The sequence below is a fragment of the Nestor notabilis genome, unplaced genomic scaffold, assembly GCF_000696875.1.
Source record: "Nestor notabilis isolate BGI_N333 unplaced genomic scaffold, ASM69687v1 scaffold2965, whole genome shotgun sequence".
Taxonomy (NCBI): Eukaryota; Metazoa; Chordata; class Aves; order Psittaciformes; family Psittacidae; genus Nestor; species Nestor notabilis.
In genome coordinates, this window is record NW_009928622.1 from 1 (window position 1) to 21,953 (window position 21,953).

At 45.0% G+C, this 21,953-nt stretch overlaps 2 protein-coding genes across 2 annotated transcripts in view; one reads left to right on the forward strand and one right to left on the reverse strand.

The window, feature by feature from the left end:
- Positions 1-377: 377 nt before the first annotated feature.
- Positions 378-8,254, forward strand: TMEM120B (transmembrane protein 120B; the record flags this gene model as incomplete). The annotated part of the gene is made up of 11 exons (XM_010014567.1): positions 378-496; positions 1,476-1,592; positions 2,327-2,386; positions 2,978-3,073; positions 4,164-4,253; positions 4,911-4,976; positions 5,904-5,965; positions 6,219-6,311; positions 6,866-6,930; positions 7,120-7,188; positions 8,141-8,254. Coding segments are annotated over 11 exons (951 nt in total), but the record flags the coding sequence as incomplete, so codon positions are not given.
- A 2,986-nt stretch (positions 8,255-11,240) lies between these two features.
- Positions 11,241-21,953, reverse strand: part of RHOF (ras homolog family member F (in filopodia)) — a gene marked incomplete at its 5' end in the record, with an annotated part of 10,959 nt that continues 246 nt past the window's right edge. Inside the window, 3 exons of the mRNA XM_010014568.1 lie at positions 11,241-11,405; positions 13,520-13,654; positions 14,649-14,758. Of these exons, the coding sequence (XP_010012870.1) occupies positions 11,241-11,405; positions 13,520-13,654; positions 14,649-14,758 (410 nt within the window). The remainder of the gene's footprint in view (positions 11,406-13,519; positions 13,655-14,648; positions 14,759-21,953) is intronic.

The window sequence follows — 21,953 nt, forward strand, 5'->3', positions numbered from 1 at the left end:
AATCTGGATGTGAAATCAGTTCCTGCCCTGTGATTTAGCCACCCGTTTGATGGGGACAGATTGGGATCAAATGGAGGATTAGGGGCTTTGTTACAGGGTGGGACAGGAATGAAAAGCTCCTGAGTGGAACAGTTCGTTGAGAAAATGAGATGAGTGTGGAGAGGATGATCTTCCTTCTGCAGGATTTTCCTTAGTGTCCATTTCAGCTGTGTTGGGTTTGGGCTCATTTGACATCGCCTCCTCCTTGCTTCTTTGCGGGGGTGTCTATTGACTCCCAGAAACAAAGGGTTTTCCTTGCTTCCTTCAGAGACGAGGACCAACTGCAACGGATAACCTCGACGGGCTCTTCCTACCAATTGTCTCCTCTTCTCCTGCAGGAAACACACAAAGTTTACAGACAGAAACTAGAAGAAGTCACCGGCTTGCAGACAGCCTGCAGCAGCTCCATACACCGGCAGAAGAAGACACTAAGGGATCTGAAGCACAGCCTGCAACGGTAACGGGAGACCTGGAGGGTGGAGAAGGCAGGGATGGGATGTTTCCCCTTCCCAAAAGGCTGAAACGATTGGATTTTTAGCATTTTAATATGCAATCTGTGCTGCAGTGCTTATTTTGCTCCATATTATTCTTGATTCACCTCCATCTATCACAGCCAGGTAAACGTTCATGACCTCATGGGGGATGGAGTCCTGTAAATAAAGATGATCTTTAAGGATCAAAGGATCAAAACCTGTGAGGGTTTGCATCCTTGCAGTACGTGCCATACACTGCAGGATCCATACCAGCCCATATGTTTGCTGGCGAGCAAAGTTTTGCTCCATAAGACATTCTGGAAGAGCAGCATCAATCCCTGAACCTGGAGGTGTAACTTGCTCCTGGGTGGATTTACAGGAGGGACCTGTCTCTGGCTGCTTGGCCGAGCCCTGGGAGCCACAGGCTAAATTCCTTGTGTGCAGGTCTGAATCTACCACCTCCAACACCACAGGTTGCCAACACTGCTGTGCACTGCTGTTTTCCATTAATTGGTAAAACCACAGTTTGTCAGTGAATCATCAGCTGTGTTTGCTACATCCTGAAATATTTCATGCCTGGAGAGGTGCAGCCTCTGCAAGGGCAGTGCCTGAAACCACACACAAAGTTCCCAAAGTGGAAGGAATCCCTGCAAAAAAGCACAGTATTCCCTAAGTGTTCTGCTAGGGAAGAAGTACAGGATCCTGTCACTGAGCTGAGCTAAGAGAGAAGCTGATCTATAAACCAGCTGGTTGAAATAACCTACAACAACATAAACCAGGCAGTGAAATAAAAGCATGGGAAGACAAGTGGTGCCGCAGAGATACAGCAGCAAAGTGCACAATGGCCTCACCTCACGTGGCTTTGTTTTTTAGCAGTGTGGGATTTATGACAATGTTATTTTCCTCTAAACACAAAGGAGGTAAAAACATGAACAGGAATATCCTGTTTCTGTGCTCTTGCAGGTGCAAGGCCAGAGCGAGTCCTGAAGAGTTTGCTCTCATTCAGGAGATCAGCAGCCAGATCAAGGAGAGGCAAAATGCCTTCTTCGACATGGAAGCCTACTTGCCAAAGAAGAACGGGTACGTGCTTTGCCAGGGAGGCATGTGTGCTGCTTATCACAGCAGTGGTGTTCCCAAAGGATCATGCGCGTGTTGAAGAAATACATGTAAAACTGGATTAGTCATAAATCTCTTGCTGAGCTGCTGTGTCACTTGTACACAGTTCATTAGCTGGAAGCGTATGTAAATGTCCTGTGTGTAGGCAGTGCAGGTTTTCTTGTTCAGGTAAAAGTAACCCTGCATTTAGGGGAGGTTCTGCAATTCACTGTGTCACACTGGTGTTGTGCTGTGCTCGTTTTCTAAAGACCAAATCAACACAAGGATTTTTCTCTCTGTTATTTTTAAACAGTGTTTTCAACCACCTTAAAATCTATACTTTGCTTCAGGTGGGGTTGCCCTGGCAGGTTTCTTTCTGTTGTCAAGGGCTGTGTGATGCTGCAGCCCCTTGGAAGTTTCTATTGGAGGTTTTTCTTCCCTTTTCTCCCTGTTCTTATTTGTTTTGGACAGTGCACAATACATATCTTGCCCTTAAGCTGTAGCACAGGAAAGGGACCAGGAAAATCAACCTTTTCTCTAACTTCTTGGAGATGCTGACCAATCTTTCACATTTAAATCCTCTTTTACAGGGTATTTCTCCAGTTTCCCTTAATTAAAACCCTACAGAGATGCTGGTCTCATCAGCTCCGAGCCAAGTCATCCTGTGGTGTTCAAATAAAAGGAATGACTTGGGTCTGCTTTTGTTTTCTGTCTTCCAGCTTGTACTTAAATCTGGTCCTGGGAAATGTGAATGTAACTCTCCTGAGTAACCAGGCAAAGTGAGTGAGTGTTTCCATGTGTGTGGATTTGGGTTTCTCTGGGGCCGGCTGTGGATGTGGGGTAAAGTCCAGTGACAGGAACGGGCTTCTCTTAGGTCTGATAAAAGATCAGATGTTGAGGGTGAGCAGGTTGGACCATGACATGGGCCAGGCTAATGCTTCATGTAACTCCGATGGGCTCTGTCCATCACTTGCTTTTAAGCCCAGCCTGTTGCCTTAATTGTATAAGGCAGGGGTTGCAATGAAAAATGGAACTGTGACTTCCAGGCATGTGGTGCTCCAGAAATTGGAATTCATTTTTTTAATATTTTTTTAGGGGGGGAAAAAAAAAAGCTTAAATTTAAAAATCTTCTTTTAAAACCTAAACGCCAGAAACCAGCTCTGATGGACTTAAGCTGTTGTCTTGCAGCATAATGGACCATGAAGCATAGTGGACCCTGCAGGCAGAGCGCTGCCTTTCACCGCTGCCTGCTGGTTTTCTGTGTTCCAAGCAATGCTTGTCTCTGGGCTTGGCGTGTGGATTTGTATTTGGTTTGAAAAAAGTGAAGCCATGTTTGCTAAAACACCCTTTTGTGTGCTCTTCCCTTCCAGGTTTGCTTACAAAGATGAGTATGAGAAGTTCAAACTTTATCTGACGATAATCTTGTTACTCGGGGCCATCACCTGCAGGTTTATTCTCCACTACAGGTAAGCTGCAAACTACTTTTAATCAAGTATTGGGAATAAAAATGTGCTGGGTTTGAACTAACTTATCTGCTGTTAAGATAAGGTGGTGAGACGGGCTCTGGCAGTGTTTAGGCTTTGAGCAGTTGGACATCCTGACAGCTTCTGCACCTCTTCAGCAGTGACAGGAGCTGTATTTCAGCTACTTGCTTTTCCTCGTTTAACTTTTTTTGGCATCTCTTGTAACTAAGAGAAGCTCAACATCAGGGTCCCTTCCAACGCAAACTGTTCTATGATCACGTGTCCTGATCTGTTGTTTTCCTGGCATCACACTGTGCTTGGGAGCAAGCAGTTGGTTTGCTCATGCATTGTCCCAGGCAGGGGCTGGCACCACGCTGCAGCTCTGCGGTTGCAAAGGCAACGAGAGAGGATTTGCATGAAGTGACCACACCTGAAATGTTATCTCTAGGTTGTGATAAAGTGTCTGAGCACAGATAAGCTTCCATTACTCAGTTTGGCTTAAAACCCAGGAAGGTGTTTGAGCTGGGCTCTTCCACTGAGGCCTCTGTGGGTCTGGGTGAATGCAGGGTTGTACCAGGGAATGATGCTGCCCTACACAGAGGCTGCCCCGAACCCCCTTGCTTGGAAGGGTTTGCAAATGACAAAGTTGGTTCGTTGAGGTTTTTTCCCTCCCTCGAGTGTAGTGCACTTCTGCTCCTTTAGTTGATTGGATTTATATAGATCTCATGGAATCTCCTCATTAAATTAGCCTGGAAATGCCTCCGTAAATTGGATCATCTGGCGCTTCCATGGTGCTTTCTCTCCTTCAGAAGGAATTAATGTCATCTCTGCATACCTGCTTATCAGCTCAAGATCTGCAGTGCTGTATCACGAGGCACTTCCCAGAGGAAAGGGCTCTGAGCCTGGGGTGCTGCTGATGTGTGCAGTTCTGCATGTGGGCTAGAGATGTCTAAGGGCTGGGGTTTTGTGTTTGTGGCCTCGCTTGGGCAGGTTTCATTTGCCCAAGGGGAGGGAGGAAAAATAGGGGTTTTCTTTGAATGTGTCTTTATAATGAGCAGTATTTCTTTTACTGTGTGTGTTTTCTGTTTAACAGGGTGACAGATGAAGTGTTTAACTTTCTGTTAGTGTGGTATTACTGCACGCTGACGATACGGGAAAGCATTCTCATTAGCAATGGATCAAGGTACTGAGCCACCTGCAAAAACCATTTAAAGCACAAAGTGTCCTTAAAAGAAAAACAAGCAACAAAAGAGGATTCATCTCAGCACTGAAGCCCAGCAAATCTGAGATGCTGATGCCTCTCTGCAGGGTCTCTTGTCTCCATCCCCCTCCCTGGTTGCTTCCAAGCGCAGATGTGGCCACCTGAGGTCTGGGGAGGGAGGGAGAAGGTTCTGCCTTGCTACCACCCTTGCTCACTTCACTGTAATTTTCTGGGCTTTCTGCAGCATTCCTGTCTGAGAGATGCAGCCACCTCATCCGAAGGACTTAGAAATGTCACTTACTGGCATGGAAAGAAAAAAGGGTGTGTGGGTTGCACATCATTAGTCACTGTGGTACCTCATGCTGCAAGGACTGCTGCTGCTCGCTGTGCTGGAGAGCTTGTGGGAGCATGCAGGATGTGTCCTGGTCCTGAGCCTCCCTCCAGCAGTTATGAATTCATGCCCCACATTAAGCCATACTGCCAGGACAGTGTTCCACAGCCCTTTTGCTTCAGTTGGGCTGTCTTTTGTTTCCTGTCCTTCCTCCCTCCCAAGTGAGAATCACTTTTTGTCTGCGAAGCCAAACTTAACAATGCTCAAATCCATGTTTCTGATCTAACTGCCACGTTTTTTCTGTTCAGGATCAAAGGCTGGTGGGTTTCTCATCACTATGTTTCCACGTTCCTGTCTGGAGTAATGTTGACATGGTGAGTTTGCTCTTGCCTGCTCAAGGTGCTTCAAGCCTATTTAATTGTGTTTGCATCATCTGAGTGTTTAAATCCAGCAAGACCATGAAGCTGTGGCTACACGGGCACATGGTGAAGCTTCAGACTTAATGTTTGTCTGATGTTAGGGATGTTTTCAGTGATAAATACAACTCTGCAACTTTGTATTTACATTGCTGAGTTAAAAAAGACAGAAAGATCCCAAACCCTCGGCCGTAGTTGCGCTGATGGTGGCAAAACCTCTGCAAGTCTCTTGATTTCTGTCTCTGTGTAATTAAGCAAACAATTGCTTTAGAGGGAGGACCCCAGAAAATTCATCTGTTTGGTGCCTTCACTGAACCCAGACTACAAACAGAGTATAAAACCAAAAGTGCAAGTAACCTTCCAAGGGGTGGTGGTAGTGGTCAAACAGAGCAGTAGTACAGCAGGACAGGCCTGAGCAACCTGTCTCAACTTTGGCATGAACTGATCAGTTAATAATTAAAAATTGCTTTGAAACAACAAATGTTTCTGCTCCTGCATCTGTCAGGGGGTGACGTAGTGACGGGAGCAGAAGGTCCTTTGTCCTCTGCCTGTCCTGAACTACTGTTGGGATAAGGAGCACAACCATGCAGGTGTGGCTGAGCAGCTTTGCTGCCTAGAGAAAACTGTGATAGGCAAATGAGTAAGAGGAGGCAGCATTTATACACATTGGAGAGGGGAAACCTGATCAATGAGGGTGTTTCCTGCACACCAGAGTTGGGATTGAGGCTGTAGCATCCTCTCTGGGCTCCCGATGGGGTGGAGTGGGCTGGGTACCAGCTGCTTGCTTCATTTGCTAATGGGATCTGGCTTGGTGGTGAAGGGGAAGGGCACTGCATCACTTGCTTTTGATCAGACAAATAGACCTCCTTTGTATTTTGCTTTCAGGCCAGATGGACTCATGTATCAAATGTTTCGCAGTCAATTTTTAGCATTTTCAATATTTCAGAGTGAGTATATCTTCCCTTGCTAATTCATGGGCTAAAATAGCTTTGTATCTTATGTGCTTAGAAGAAAACACTTCTGCTTGGTAAATACTGGAGTATTAAACTGTAGGAATATAAAGATAGCAAACAAATATGCAAAGTACAAAGATAAACAATAATTTAAATGCTCTTGGATTAAACATTATTAAAATGATTTGATACCTTTATCATGCTTCTGAATAGCCAATGTAAAGCTGTTTTCTCTCTCCTTCTCCAGGTTGTGTTCAGTTCCTACAGTATTACTATCAAAGGGGCTGCCTTTATCGGCTCCGTGCTTTGGGGGAGAGAAACCACTTGGACCTTACAGTAGGTGAGGTTTTCTGCAATGTTTTTTTCATGATTTTGCCCAGGTTTTAGATGCAGTGATAGGGAGAGGGCTCTGCGGCCTTCTGAGAGAGCTGCCACCTCCCTGCCCTGCCACCAGTGTCCTACGGCAGGAAGGGGGAGTGAGGCTTTTATCCTCCTCCTTGGGCCCTAAGGGTTGGAAGCGGAGGGCTCTGATCTCTGTCAGCTCTTCAGAGGGTTAAGATGAAGGTTTTGGTCACAGAATCCCAGACTGGTTTGTGTTGGGAGGGACCTCAAAGCTCATCCATCTCCAACCCCTGCCCCGGGCAGGGACACCTTCCACTAGAGCAGGTTGCTCCAAGCCCCTGTGTCCAGCCTGGCCTTGAACGCTGCCAGGGATGGGGCAGCCACAGCTTCATCCTCTTCCTGTTACCACACCTTCAAGTATATGTTTTAAATTGGTTGGTTATTGCAGCGCAGGACAGGAATAGCCCTTATGGGGTGTCGGGGTGGGAGGGCTGCAGCTCTGGTCCTGGCTGTATATGCTCACTCTCAGCCTCTTCTGACAACCTTTTCCAGAAGGATTTCAGTCCTGGATGTGGCGGGGGCTGACATTTCTCCTTCCCTTCTTGTTCTTTGGGCATGTAAGTTGGGCAATCCCATTTCTCCCTCTGTGGTGCAGGGCCTGGGAGGGTCTGCCACCGTGGCTGCAGCACCATAAAAAGGTGCTTTGGATCATGTGCACCCTTAAGAAATGTTTCTAAGGGTTTGGTTGGTTGTTGTTTCATTTTCCTAGTAATGAAATTGCTTTTCTTTCTTTCTTTCCTTTGTAGTTCTGGCAGCTATATAATGCAATCACACTTTTTGGATTGTCAAGGCATAAGGAGTGCAAAGAATGGCAGGTGCGTGTTGGTTCTGCTCAGAAATAGCACAGAGCAAGGGGAGAGGGGGTGTATAACCACATCCTCAAAGATATTTGGGCATCTGATTCCATCTAAACATCTCAAGATGATGTGGTGCAGAGCCTACACAAGAGAACTCAAGTGTGAGTTACTGTAGGGAAGCTTGCCACCCATGGGTGACTGCACAGACTGAAAGGCAGAGCGTGTAGGGGGAGAAAACACATGTGGGTACATATCTCTCCATGTTGTTGATGTATATGGGCATTTAGTAGCAATGGCTGCTGAGTTGGTGGTGGTTCTTTTTGGCTGAACCATGGGTCACATACGGAAGAATATGATAAAAGAATGATGGCAATGAATGACTTTAAAAACCCCATGTTATATACATCACTGCCCTGCTTTTAGGGATCCTTACACTTGCTTTCAGTTGCTGTCACCTATCAAACATGTCTTTCCAGCTGTACAATTGCTCCTGGAGATCCAGACTGGACTGCATCACACGTGCAGCGGTGCACATAATCAGATGGTCTTGACTTTGTTTGGATCTTGCTGTAACTTGTGTGCTCACCTTGATCAGGAGGAACACGCCTTCCCACACATACATGTTGTTCCCTCACGCCTGTGCCACTGCTGTTCCATGGACATAATGTTAATCCGTTAGATTTAGCTTAATGATTTGGTTTTACTGTCTGGGAGTGTTAAATATAATCCATCTTAGAATACTGAAAGTAGTAAATGCTACTTAAATGATCATGCTAGCAGTGTACTTCCTGTTCACTCACAGCTGGATGCGTGGATAGGTACTTGACTGTGATCTTCTCTCCTTGGATCTCCATGCTAGTGGATCCCTGGACTTGCCAACCAAGCCCCATCAGAACTCATTTAATGTGGCCAAAGCAGTAGCCTCAGCTCTCACCTTTGTTCTCTTTTCTTTCCCCCCTTTCTCTCCCAGGTTTCTGTGTTGGCTTTCACGTTTCTGCTGCTCTTCCTCGGGAACTTCCTCACTACTCTCAAAGTCGTGCACACGAAGCTCCAGAAAAACAAAGACAAAATGAAGAAGCTGTGAGCCTCCTCCCCGGGGTGCCGGCTGCCTTCCCGCTGCCCGTGGCAGGCGCTGGGTTTGGGATGGATCCTGCTAAACCCCATCTCCACGATGGATGGGTTCGGAAGGACTCATTGTCCCCGTGTTTGGTGAAGGATCTGGACTCTGCCAGCACAGACTCAGTATTACCGCAAGCATGGCTCTCCAGTCTGCAGTCCTGCTATTTATGTATATTTAATACAAACCATGTTTGCTTTGGGGGTATTTTTCTGTAATATAGAGCAGCATGCACCTGCCCAGCGAAGTGCCAGCATTGGGAGAATGTGGGATCTACTGTAATTCCGATTCTGGAATGCTCTTTAACACTTTTTCCTGTTTTATTATTTAAATTCTGGGTACTGGATTTGCAAAGGCTTATGAATGCTCCAGGTTGGCCAGTAATACAGACCAAATGCTGGTTTTAAAGGCATTTGTTGAAGGTGTATTTTCAGTGGCAACACCAACCTGTGCGTACTGTGAAAAAGATGCCCATCTTTGTACCATACTGCTGCTATAACCACTTTTCAAAAGCTATTTAAAGAAGATAAATCCTCTTTTGGAAAGAAAACCAAGTAAGCAAAAGCAGTTTTTAAATGGCAGGGAAGTCTGCTAGCCTTCTTCCAAGGAGACCAGGTCAGCTGGCCAGGCCTGGAAAAGACCTAAAATAAACCATTCAATATGCAGCTGCTTCAGCCCCTTTTTAATAACAAACATTCTGCCCTTCAGGTTGGTTTCTCAGACACTGTTCTGGAAAGGGGGGGGCAGGCCCAGCAGAAATACTAAATACTGCCTTTAGATGCTGCACTTGTACCAGTAATTAAGAGAATGTAAAGACTCATTCAGGAGGGTGGAGTTAAGTACTGCCTGGCATCCTGCTGATGAACTTGAACTTACTCATCCAAATCGGTTTGTTTTGGGTGCTGCAACGTCTGTACCTCCCAAGGCCAGCTCAGTATTGTGAGCTGCTTTAGGTAGTGTCTTTCCCAACAGCAAAGCCTGCCTTTGAGCTAACACAAAGCCCAAACTGGGCGCATGCTTTGGCAGAGTGTGATCCCAAAGTGATGTCCTTCTCCCACAAGTTTGCTCCTGAAGAAACACATCCACACGACAGGCTTGAAATGGTTTCATCAGCTCTGTTGCTGCAAGGCAGCAAAATTACAGTGTCACTGTCCCATGGGCATGAGCAATCAATTGCAATTAGCATATTTTGAACACCTTTCCCACTAGCTGGGCTGTATCTTGCTATGTTACCTTCTGACTCCTGCATAGCCTGTCCATTGAACTCTCCATTTATGAGCTGTAAATGGTTTTATTCTGAGAGCGATGCTGGAACCTGCTGGACCTGAGCAGTGGACCTGGTTCTGCAGGGGTGGGCAGCAACGAGTGCTGCAGCATGAGAAGCTGAGGTTAAAAGAGCAAGAAGGATTCTCACCGTGGAGCTGAGGGTGAACACGTTCACTTCCTGCATGTTCATGTTTCGGTTTCAAACTGGGTAAGGTGATGAGTGGTTTTGTGTCTTTCACTGACAGATCTCTGCTTGTGCAGAAAGGGCTGTACAATTCTTTGTGATTTTTCTATAAGCAAAGATGTCCACAAACTTCTTAGTTTTTAATTTTCCATTTTAAGCTAATAGGGATTCATTAATCGAATGAATTAATTGATGAATCAAATGAAAACAAGTTGGGGGAAGAGGGGGGGCAAGGGAAAAAAAGTGAGATTTCATGGATCAAGATCTCTATATCCTGCATGTAAAATACTAATGATGCCTCACTCCAAACCAGTTTTTCACCAGCTGGTCATGTACCCAGCAGAGGATAAAGCTGCATGAGATCTGATAGACAGTTACCAGTTACTCTATGCGTCATGTTTAATAGTAGACTCCTGGCATGCACCACTTATAACCTTTTGCCAAAGGTTTAATCTCACCACCTTTCCATGAATCCTGTGTGTTTTCCCTTAGGATGAGCTGTAGTTTGCCTTATCTTTCAGCAACACCTGTAGTGCAGAAATCTCCTTCCCCCTCACAGGTTTGGTTGGTTTATGATGGTTACAAAACAGTGCTTTCTCCTGAAACGTGAGATCTCACTGCATGGGATGTGCAAAAGAACCAGGAGGTTCTTTTGATCCCTCCTCCTTAAACAGGGAGCTGACACCTTCATCACAAAAGGGAGAAGTTTAATTTACAGCAGGAGAGATTTCACACGATAACAAACATGAGTTAAGTATTTCCCCTAGAATGCACCAGTATTTCAATCTGTGATGTATTAAATAAGCTACATAAGTTTATTGTAAAACTAACTTTACATTATAAAACAGCTGCTTGGAGTAATTCTAACTGTAAATTAAGTATTTTCCATGATACTCCATTTCTGAACTGGAGCAACCAATGTATCTCTGCTGGTAAATGGCACTTCCCATTGCAGCAGCAGGCCTTGCAAGGAGACCTCTAAGGGTGCAGCTCTGCAAAGCTGGCCCAGCAGCACAGGGGAGTAGTGGGTGCTCCATCAAAAAGTTAACGCAGCACTTTCTCTATCATCAAAGCTGCCTGATAAGCTGCTCTAACATCACTTCTTCCAAAAGATGTGGCTTTTCTGCTTGAAAAAGACAGTAAATTGTAGCTATAACACTGCAGACTTAAAAACACCCCCTAATTAAGACACACAGTAGCAGTTGCTTTTCATTGCAATTGAAATAGTGAGTCCAAGACCTGACTGGTGGTCGTTTGCAGTCAGGAGCAAAAGCCAGACGGACAAAGGCACGCTGCATCAGTTAAACCTGATGAAGAGCTTTGAAAACTTGGTGAGAGCAGTGCAACAGAAGTGCAAAAATAGTACAAATAATTCAAATTTAAAATAAAAATAGTTCTAGAAATAAAAACGTGGGATTAACCCCCCCCAGTCTTTAACATCAGACTGTTTTTAAACCTGAAAGGCTTGGCTGTGGTGCAGCCAGTGCTCTGTTACAGTCCAGATCATACCACTGAGCACACTTGCTGTTTCTTTTGCCTCTTGGCTTTTTTCATGGCGTTCAGTGCAATGGTGGTGGCTTCTTTAAACACATTCTCTATGTTTTCACGGCACTTGGCTGAGCACTCCAGGTAAATTTCTGCACGAATCTGCTGACAAGCTGCTTCACCCTGGAGAGAACAAAAGGTAAGAAAGGACGTAAAGCCAATGTATGAGGGAAGGAATGTGAGATGGGAAAGAAAGGGGGTTATTTTGTACATCTTCATATCATGAGCTCAGGAAGAAAGAACCTGCCTTTAAGTATAATATTAGAGTGTAAGTGGCATTGCTAATAAACCAAGGCACTATGACATAAACTAGCTTTTCCCCCTCATGTTGATCCAGAGCCTGGCCTAACAGTTCAGTGCATTAGAGACTAAGATGCAGACTGCTGACAGTGTAAAAACATTCTCAGTGTTAAGTTTGTTTAAAAGAGATGCTGAGGTAGATGCTCAAGTGAGGATACGATGCCTACACAGCAATGTTTCTTCAGGGCTGACCTTAATTATGTGATGTCATCTTTAGTAATGAATGTCACATGCAAGAGCAGAATCTAGACCAATGTCTTGCCTTGTTTTGCTGGTGCACATGCAAGAACCATCACAAGGGCTCAGCCAAAATCCTCATATACGCAAATGGGTGCCTGTGTTTCTCAACCTCACCCCAGTGCATGCAATGGGAACAGGCCAGGATCTAAAACATTTGCATGCAATCCTGGAGTGTGAAATCACCACAGACAAAAGACAGTGACTTCTTACTTTGCTTGTGATCCTTTTGTCATTGCAGAGCCAGCCCCCACTTTTGAATGCTTATGAACCTTAGAATGGGAATTCCAGGTCTGCAACCCACAGCTCACAAACTCTGCATTTATTCATTATAAGCCCCGGGAGTGGGGTCACTTGAGCACTCAGGGTTCCGTAGGGGGATTTTTCTTCATCATATTTAAGTGAAGTTTGTCTCCTTCCAGTGGTTTGCAAGCTGCAGTGCTGGCAGACAGTGTTCGGCTCCTCTGGGCCTGGCACTAGGAGCATCGCTTCGCATGACTCAAGATGCCACCAGCTGTAAAAGACTGAGGTAATGTATATTTAAGGGGAGAAAAACCAAGTGGGAGGGCTCACATAGGAGATAAAGTTTGTATGTCTTGTGGGCCCTGGAATTTAATTGCATGAGGCCTCAGCAGACTTGCTAAAAGTGTCTGTTGCTTGCCCTGAACCTCACTGTGAGGGTGACAATGGGAGTTATTAATGCAGATGAGGGAGCAGCTGTTCACAAAGCAACAAGATGGGCATCTCATCTTGTGCGCAAGGAAGACAAGCTGGAAGTCCCAGTGTGCCTTAGTGGTGATGCAGTTGCAGTTTCTTTTCATGCTGTTCAGAAAAAGCAGTGATTCATTCAAGGTCTTGTTACACTTAACCTTGTTCCCTGGACTTGCCTCTTGAGCAGTTTGGAAGCTGCTGTTCTTGCTCTGAGATGAGAGGAGAAGATAGCTTTGTAGTTTAAAAGAGGGGGGAGATGAGCTGAAAGGGCTCATATGACATGGAACAAGCTGTTCCATCACTGTTTCTCCTGTACCTAAGGACAGCTGTGTCAGTGATGTAACACTGTCTCACCGCTCCATAACTTAAAATTAAAACACTTGACAATATGTAGATATTTTTAAGATCACTCTAAAGAAAAGCCTCTTAGGTTAGAGAAGCCTTGCAGATGTTGTTGCTATTGTCCTTGAAAGGATTTATTTTTAAATAGGGTTTGCAAAACTGTTTTTTCCAGAACAGTGTTTTTAATCCTGCAGCACATATCCTGGCATCTCCAGTCTTTATCACAATCCTGATCAAAGTCATAGCAGCAATGTATGCTAATAAAAATTACGAAGGGAGGCCAGCAAACTTGTCAAGGCTTAAAAATTTGTAGCAGTAATAACCCAGCTGTGAAAGGAAACCAGAATGAGATGTAAAGAGCATAGAAGGGGTAGCCAGTAGTGCCCTTTCAGACACCCCAGGATACGCAAAATGCTCTTCAACTTCTCTTAACTTTGGTACTAAAAATGGGTGGTGATTTGGCCACTTCCAGGAAGGACTTAGAGAAACCCCTGTTAGTGCTGACTGTTAATAATTCCTTTATTTGGACGCTGTGATCACCTAAATCTGGAGTATCTGTGATTGTGCTTGTGGGGAATGGTGCTATTGAAGTAAGTGTGCTTTACCTCTTGCAAAGAGGACACCATTTTAAGTGCACTTGTATTCACCTGGTTGTAAGTAATGGGCTCCTGCTTGGAAGCCCTGAGCTTGCGCAACTGTTCCTTGTCTTTCCGAAGGTCTGTCTTGCAGCCGATGAGCACGAGCGGGACACCGCGGCAGAAGTGATTCACTTCAGGATACCACTGATGGTAGAAAGACAAAAGTTTTACATCAGGCTTTCTATTTCCTGAAATCAAAACAATAAAGCCCAGAACAGAGCCAGCATTTAACGTTTGTTGCCATGTCAGCGTTTTGGAAGTTGTTCATCTTGCGGGAGGGACCCAACACACACTATTTACATTACAAAAACATGTAAAGTTTCTGTACCCAAAGTCAGCTGCTTTATAAAAACATACGTGGCATCTATCACTATGCCAAAGTGCTTATTTAACATGTTTAAGTTCAGAAGAGCTCCTCTAAAGTCATATTTAAGAGCAGAATTTGGGCCAAGTCTTGCTTTCGTTTGCTGGTGTCATTCAGGTTCAAACCTAAACAGGGGAAGTTTAGGTTAGATGTAAGGAAGAAGTTTTTTACAGTGAGGGTGGTGAGCCACTGGAATGGGTTGCCCAAGGAAGCTGTGAATGCTCCATCCCTGGCAGTGTTCAAGGCCAGGCTGGATGGAATCTTGGGTGACGTGATTTAGCGCGAGGTGCACATGGCAGGGGGGTTGGAACTACATGATCTTACATGATCCTTTCCAACCCTAACTATTCTATGATTCTATGTACAGGGACACTAACTTTTACTTTGGGGCATTACAGAACTCCTAGTACAGACAAGTGGTTGCTTATTTCTCTGCCCTGTAGTTAAGTAAGCACGGGATGGAAGTAGATTTGAATCTAAAATGCTTGTGTGCAGTGCCGGTTGTGTGACATCGATATAGATATGACTGATAAAGCTGTGATTTCACCACTGCTGTTTGATCTTGTTGGTGTGCTGCAGAGTCAGCCCCAGCTCTGAGCTCTTAGGAGCTGTGGAGAGGTGAGCTCCAGGTCTGAGCTCTGTGACCTGCAGCTCAGTGCGTGGTGAGTGATCTGTGCATCCACACACCCAGGGTACAGGACACTAAAAGCACTGGCTGTTTCAATCTGACATCTTGTCCTGTATCAGGTTGAAGCAATTACAAAAGCCTCTTACCTTGGCTGCCACGTTATCATAGCTAGTGGGGTTCATGACATCGTAGCAAATTAACGCGACGTTGGTGTTCTGGTAGGAAAGTGGTCGTAACCGATCGTAGTCCTCCTGCCCTGGAACACAGAGAATCTTCTGGATAAAAGAAATCTCTGTCTTTAACAAGCAATAGGATGGGAATAGGTAAAGATACATACTTGAGATCAAGAACAATGGTACTGTAATTGCAGAGACTAAGACTTTTCCATACTTGTAAAATACCTTCCCTTGGCACGGGGTTGGACTAGATGATCTCCAGAGGTCCCTTCCAACCCTAACGATTCTGTGATGCTGTGAAATGCAGAAGATTCCTCTTCACTGACAAAAGCGATGCTTTAGAAAATAAAACATGTCCTTGGCAAGTTATAATAAAAAGCCTGCTAAGTACTTAGAAGCAGTTCCAACCGCCGAGTGCCAAGTTGCTGCTCACAAGTAGGATGAGTAAGAGGGACTTGACAGTTATCGATTAAAACATTTGCAATTTGGCAGTGGCTCTGTCCTCCCAAATATATTATTTGTACAAGTGATGCTGTGAGGAGAAGAAACACCACGTTTGCTAGACATAAATGCTGAAGTAAAACCCTTAGTGGCAAACTTGCTTTTCCCTGCCCAGTGAGCTGGGAGGAAGCAGCGCTCAGCACGCTTTGCCTTCAGCAGCACTGCTGCTCAACATGCTGCCACAGGAGTCAGGTTTAACTGGTCTGTGAAGCAGGACTACAGAGCAGAGCTTAATTCTGGATTCATTAATTCTGAATTCTGGAAAAGGAGAGGATTTGTCTGAAACAGCCCTGCAGAGAAGGACTTGGGGTGGTGGTTGATGAGAAACTCGACATGAGCAGGCAGTGTGCGCTTGCACCCCAGAAAGCCAACCGTATCCTGGGCTGCATCAAAAGAAGTGTGACCAGCAGGTCAAAGGAGGTGTTCCTGCCCCTCTACTCTGCTCTTGTGAGACCTCACTTGGAGTGTTCTGTCCAGTTCTGGTGTCCTCAACATAAAAAGGACATGGAGCTGTTGGAGCAAGTCTAGAGGAGGCCACAAGGATGATAAGAGGGCTGGAGCACCTCCCGTATGAAGATAGGCTGAGAAAGTTGGGGCTGTTCAGTCTGGAGAAGAGAAGGCTGCGTGGAGACCTCATAGCAGCCTTCCAATATCTGAAGGGGGCCTACAAGGATGCTGGGGAGGGACTCTTCATTAGGGACTGCAGTGGTAGGACAAGGGGTAATGGCTTTAAACTGAAACAGGGGAACTTTAGGTTAGATATAAGGAAGAAGTTCTTCACAGTGAGGGTGGTGAGGCACTGGAATAGGTTGCCCAAGGAAGTTGTGAATGCTCCAACCCTGGAGGCGTTTAAGGCCAGGCTGGACAGAGCCTTGGGCGACATAGTTTAGTGTGTGGTGTCCCTGCTCATGGCAGGGGGGTTGGAACTAGATGATCTTAAGGTCCTTTCCAACCATAACTATTCTATGATTCTATGATTAGGGCTATTCTAGCACGTGGTCTGACAAGGAAGCTAATTTGCTTCAGACCCCCATACTCTTCCCTTTGCTATACAGATGACTTAGCAGTAACCACCATGCCAGAGTTTGAATGTGTCTTGCTTTCAGAGACTAAATTCAAGAAAGAAATAATTACCAGATAAAGTTGCCAGCTCAGGAAAAAAACCCAGTCTTTTACATTTGAATTTTCTTCAGAGACTTAATAAGGAAGAAACTGACTGAAGCAGCCCGTAGAAGGTAAGTTTTGCCGCCTGAATGCTGTCCCTGCAATCAGGTATGTCTCTGTGATGCACCAGGTTTCCCAAACAAGAACTGGGAATGCTATTCCTTCCCATGGTCACCACAATGAACACACAGCCCAGAAACTGCCCTACAGGGAAGTAACACATCTCAAATCTTTGTATTTCAAATCAAGGGATGTGTGCCCCAACTTTCTATCAGTTACTTGTGCCCTTGGCAGCTCAGTCCCCAGTCACGCACCCATTACTTTGGCCAACATGCTTGTCTCCAGCTGCAAACTGAAGGACTGCGGATACCAGAATGCCTGTAACTCTACAATACTTTGCTCCCCTCCTTAATTTACCAATGGATTGAGATACAGGTTATTACAAGGCAATCCCTGCCGAACAAGCCATTACTCAGTTTGCCTGATGTGTTTGTAGAACAGGAATCTTGTGTTTGGACCACTCTGTATTTGAGCTTCTGCAAGAGCAACATGTTCTGTGGGCAAGGTGCAGAACAAAGAAGGATTGATCCCTCAAGGTTTAATCCAGAAATAATAGACAATTGATAAAATTCTGCATGTTGTATAAACATTCAGAGCAAAGACTGTACTGCTCAGCCCTTCTTATTCTCCTCAATCCACCTACTTGTTAGCAACTGATTTACCATTTTGCTGCTGATAATCCTCTAAATGCATTAAACACATCAGGTGCCACTGACTTCCTCTAGTGCTGTGCGCTGTGTGTGATTTTCCTTGTTCAAGTTCATGCCTCTCAGCTTCTACCAATGTCCCTTGTAATACACAAGGTTCTCCAAGTTATTGCTGGCAATTTGTGAGGTGGACAGGACTGTCCCCTTGGAAGAAACATGTTTGTTTGCTTGGAATTAGACCATATGGTTATGTTAGTACTCTGGATGGGATTAACAGAAGAGGTGTCTTCAATGATGTGACACAAATATGCTGTATTGCAAGCCAAAAACTATAGCTATGCCCCAGTGAGCTGCACCTCCATCTTCAAACCAGCTGTGCAGTTAATCTGCTTTTTAAGCAAACTGAGAAAATAAGTGCATGAGGAAATGCTGCTGTACAAAACGCAGCTCCATGTACGTTTGGAATTTCAAATGGAGAGCACAGAACAAGGGACAGTGCAGAGACCACAGGGAAGGTTAGATGATAACTGCTTAACTTGTATTAGGGTCAGATGATTGTGGTGCTCACTTGGAAGGAGAGGGAGCTATTTAAGAGCTCAGATGCAGTTCTTCAGCTGCTGAGGGTGTAACAGGACCCAGATCAAGCTGTGCCTAAACATGGACAGACCTCTCACTGGAAACAATCCCTTTCACCCCCTGCCCTTAAGTGCTGCTGATGAAATGCAAGAGAGGGCCCGGGAGACCTTTTTCTCCGTAAAGCTGCTCAGTCTGTGGTCAGAGCTAATTTGGCACAGATTTAGGTCTTCTACTAGAAGAGTTTTACAATGAAGGAACAGGGCTGAATCTAAGCAGTAACTGACTGTATGTGCAAAGCCCCCAAGTGTGCTTGCTCAAGCACAGGTAGCTGCTTTCTTTCCCCAATTAACAAAAAGCATGCTGTGGAAGAACTGGTTAAATATATCCTTATGTGTGAGCGTATCTGTGACTCTCCTTTGCTTTTCTCAATTCATTGTAGCATAAGAGACCCTGTTTGGTTTTATTTTTTTAAAGAAGAAACCCCATCTAGATGAATTAGTCTAAAATTTGTTAATTCTTTGCAGAGACCACACTCCTGCATGGCTCTGTGCATGCTGCATAACCCACATCGCTGCAGTCAGGCCCTGTGGTGGGGCGGGAGCTCAGGAGGTGGTTGAAGGTGAATGGGGGAAGAAATGAAACCACAAGTCTCCATCTCACGTGCGTGTTCACCCCTGTCTGCTCTTCCTCACCCCTTCAGCAATTACTACCAAAGAAGTGCCAGGCTGCGTGTTGCTCGGTCCATAAAGGAGCTCAGCACCCACCGACAGGAGAGGGTAAATGGAGAGTCAAGACTTGCCAGCCTAGGAACCTACAGTGCTGTCCACTGCCACCAACTGTCAGTGGGTAAGGAAGAATGTAATATCCTGCCACCCTGCCCAGCGCAGCTGACCACTTCCTACATATGGCCACGTGTTGTCTGTAACATGCCACACTCGTGGTTTAGGACTGACATGGAACTGTGCAATGGTGAGCCCTCAGAGGCATGCAGAAATGCACCCAATTCTCTTTGGATTTTTATTCTGCAGGCTCATGGGAATACCATGGTTATTAGCTTGCCAGCTATGTTTTTTCACTACTCAGTTTAAAAAAAGAAATGGGAAACAGTCATTTTTGGCAAGAATAAAACCAGCAGAAGAGGATATTTGGGGTAGGGAGCACACACTTCAGTTAAGAAGGTGGGTTTGTCTTCTTCAGGCACAGTCTCAAGAAAAGTTATTCTTGCATATCTGGCTTTTAGAATTTCTTGTAAGGTCTCAGAGTGCTGTGCATCTGTCACGACAGACCTGAAAAACCCCACTGGAGTGTGCTTCCTGCCACTCAGAGTGAGCACCCACAATGATGAGGCATTGCTTCCTCCCCAGCTGAGCTCTTCTCTTTGGTCTGAGAAAGCCCTGTGCTGAACAGCATCAGAAACTGAACCTTGTGACTGAACTGCAGCTAAAGCATCTTCCTTAGTAGTTTAATTTGCCTTTCAGTGCCTTTCCATTTCTTGCTGTGCTTGATAGAGGCAAACTTTCAACTGAATAAGCAGCTGCAAAGCCTGCTTGCAGATGAGACAAGTGACGTTACAAAGCCTTTACGCATTGCGTATGTATACCACCAACTTCCTGCAATAGCAAGAGGTGTCTGATGAGGAAGATAGAGTAGCATAGTTCTAGTCTCACCAAAAAATGTTATTCCAATATATTTTAGACTAACTTATTAACTTCATTTGTTGTCACTCTAGTGTATTTTAGACTAACCTATTAACTTTACAAGAATTTTGGTAACAAGTGAAGAAAATAATACCTTTTGTAGCTTGAGATGTTTGATTCTTAAACACTTTGTTTGTGTCCTCCTCCTCCAGTAAGTAGGACAAGTCTCAAGCTGCACAGGACTTTATAATACAAAGAATCCTTCTTTAAACAGCCCACAAAGTTGAACCTGTCCTTTACTTTCCCCCGATGCTGAAGAACATGCAACTCTATTTGGTGTTGCTCCTAGCAAGATCCTAAAAATATCAAAGTCCTTTTGGCAGTGGGTGCTTCATGAAGATGCAGTGAGGCTTCATAAAACAGCTTTGCCCTCTCCTCTACACTGCTACATGGTACTTTGCTGAAGCCCTTCCCTTCAGAAATGGTTTTACATCCTTTTGATCTCATCTCAATTATAAATTGAAATATTTGGGAACCCTTCGGACTGAGACGCAAAACACGAGTGTGTTTCAAAGAGCACGACCAACTCAAGCAGCTCGGTAAGTCAGAAGATGATTCATAAAATATGGGTGATGTGCCACACTGTTAAACCACTGTACTTCCCGTAGTAAGTTGTATGTTTAGACTCCTCTTTAAGCTGTAATTTGTGCTGTACACCCACCCCAGAGCATCATCCCCCAGCTGAAAGAGGAATTTAATGAGCTGCTGGTGCATGATATGACAGAAGCAAGTCAACACAGGGAAACACCGACTCCAAAACTGCATTTCCCGTGCTGCATCCATGTGGCAGAAGGATGGGAGCTGGTCACTCCCCTTGCTCTTCTCTTACTGCACTATTTGAACTTGGAGGACAGGACACAAGTCTTGGTCCTAGTCTAAGCCCTAAGGAACTCAGCATCGGTTTTGTATTATTAAAAACAGGATGGGATTAAAATGTGTGCTCAAGTGAGTTCTTCCTCTAGTCCAAGTGCCAGCTTCAGAAAGAGGATGAAAAGCTGCTTGAATTTACAGAGTATGACACATCTGTAACATAAAACTACATCTGCAGCTTTGAAACAGAAACAAAATCCAAGTCTTTTCCTCTCCCAAGCAAATGCCTCAACCAAGGTGGCAACATCCGGATCCCTTTCTTTGCACCTGATAATCTTGATGTGTCTCATGCAAAGCAAAAGAAACTTAACAGGAAGGGAGGAGACAAGTGTCAGCAGCCTCTAGCAACTTGTCACCTGGTGGCCATGACACTCTTTTGGGTGGTGAAACATGTTGGGTTTCAAGGTTTCCAGATGAGGGATGGAGAGCGGTTAGGTCTTGCGCAGAGCTGAACTCTGCCTGACGCAAGGAGCTGGGCTCTTACGTCAGGCTTGCGAGAGGTCAATGCTGCAACACTGAACCTACCTAACCTGCCATCACTTCGGGGATCCTTGGAGCCTGGAAGAGACTCCAAAGGCAAATGTCAGAAGCGGAAGCACGGTGATTCTAAATGAGAGCCGCCCAAGTGTCAAGAACTGCGTGACAGGGGAAAATTCCACACTCACAGAGAACAAACACAAGAACTCAGCAAGCTCATTGTGACAAGGTCTTTCTGCCAACATGCTGTATTAAGGAAATCCCTCTCTGGTTGCTCACGGTAGATTTCAGCCCTTCTCTTTTGCGACACAAAAGCTTTGCCTTTCAGTAGAAGCTACACTATCCAAATCACTGGACACAAGAAGGTACATTGGCAAAATAGGTGCTTAGGATCTTACTAACTGCAGTAAAGATTAGCAATAAAATTCACTTTTAGATTCAAAACCTTTAGAGTTATGTATTCAGATATCATGTACAGCATGCAAGAAGGTAAGTGTGCTTTACTACTATTAGGAATGAACGTGGGCTGCACTCGGTTTGTATTTGTCGTGGTGTAAATTTGTAACAGCTCCACAGTGTTGAACTGAAACAGATGACTTTGACTCAGCTGAAAGGGAGCACATGTCAATTTTAGGGTTCATTTAGGAGCGCAGATGGGCAACAGAGCCAAGAACTTTGAACGAAGTTGAACACAAACCATTTCACAACTTTCTGACATGAACCCAAATGAACTACCACCATTTTCAAATGACTTTTACTGCTGCAGCCTTTTGAACACAAACCAGCCTTTTTTCTCCTTCACTATTTGATCACATGTGGCAGAAGATTAAAATAGTTTCCTGGTTGACTGTATTATGCTTTGCATCTGGGAGCTGGGCTTTAATACTTTCAGATATGTTTGCTATTTGATTTGATTGTTCTGAATAAACGGGGTCGTTAAGATTGTGAATGAGTCCCTGGCTAGAACTGCCTTTAGACAAGCAACCCTTTCCTTCTGGGAGGCACATTTACGCATGCAACAGGTAGCGGTTGCTGTTTGGTTTGTACTTTCATCTCTAGCCGTTTTAACTGTGATATTATGCTAGAAGTGTGCCTGTAGAAAAGAAAAGAAGTGCAGCTTTACAGCCTTCGCCTACCAGTCTGGTTTAAGTTGACACCGCAAGTTTAAGTTGTTCCACCACTGCTGGCACACAAACAGGGGCACGTTCACAGGAGCAACGTTTTGTTTTACACCGGTAAAAGCAGTTGTTTAGCTGAAATCACGAAAACCTGAGGGCTGGGTT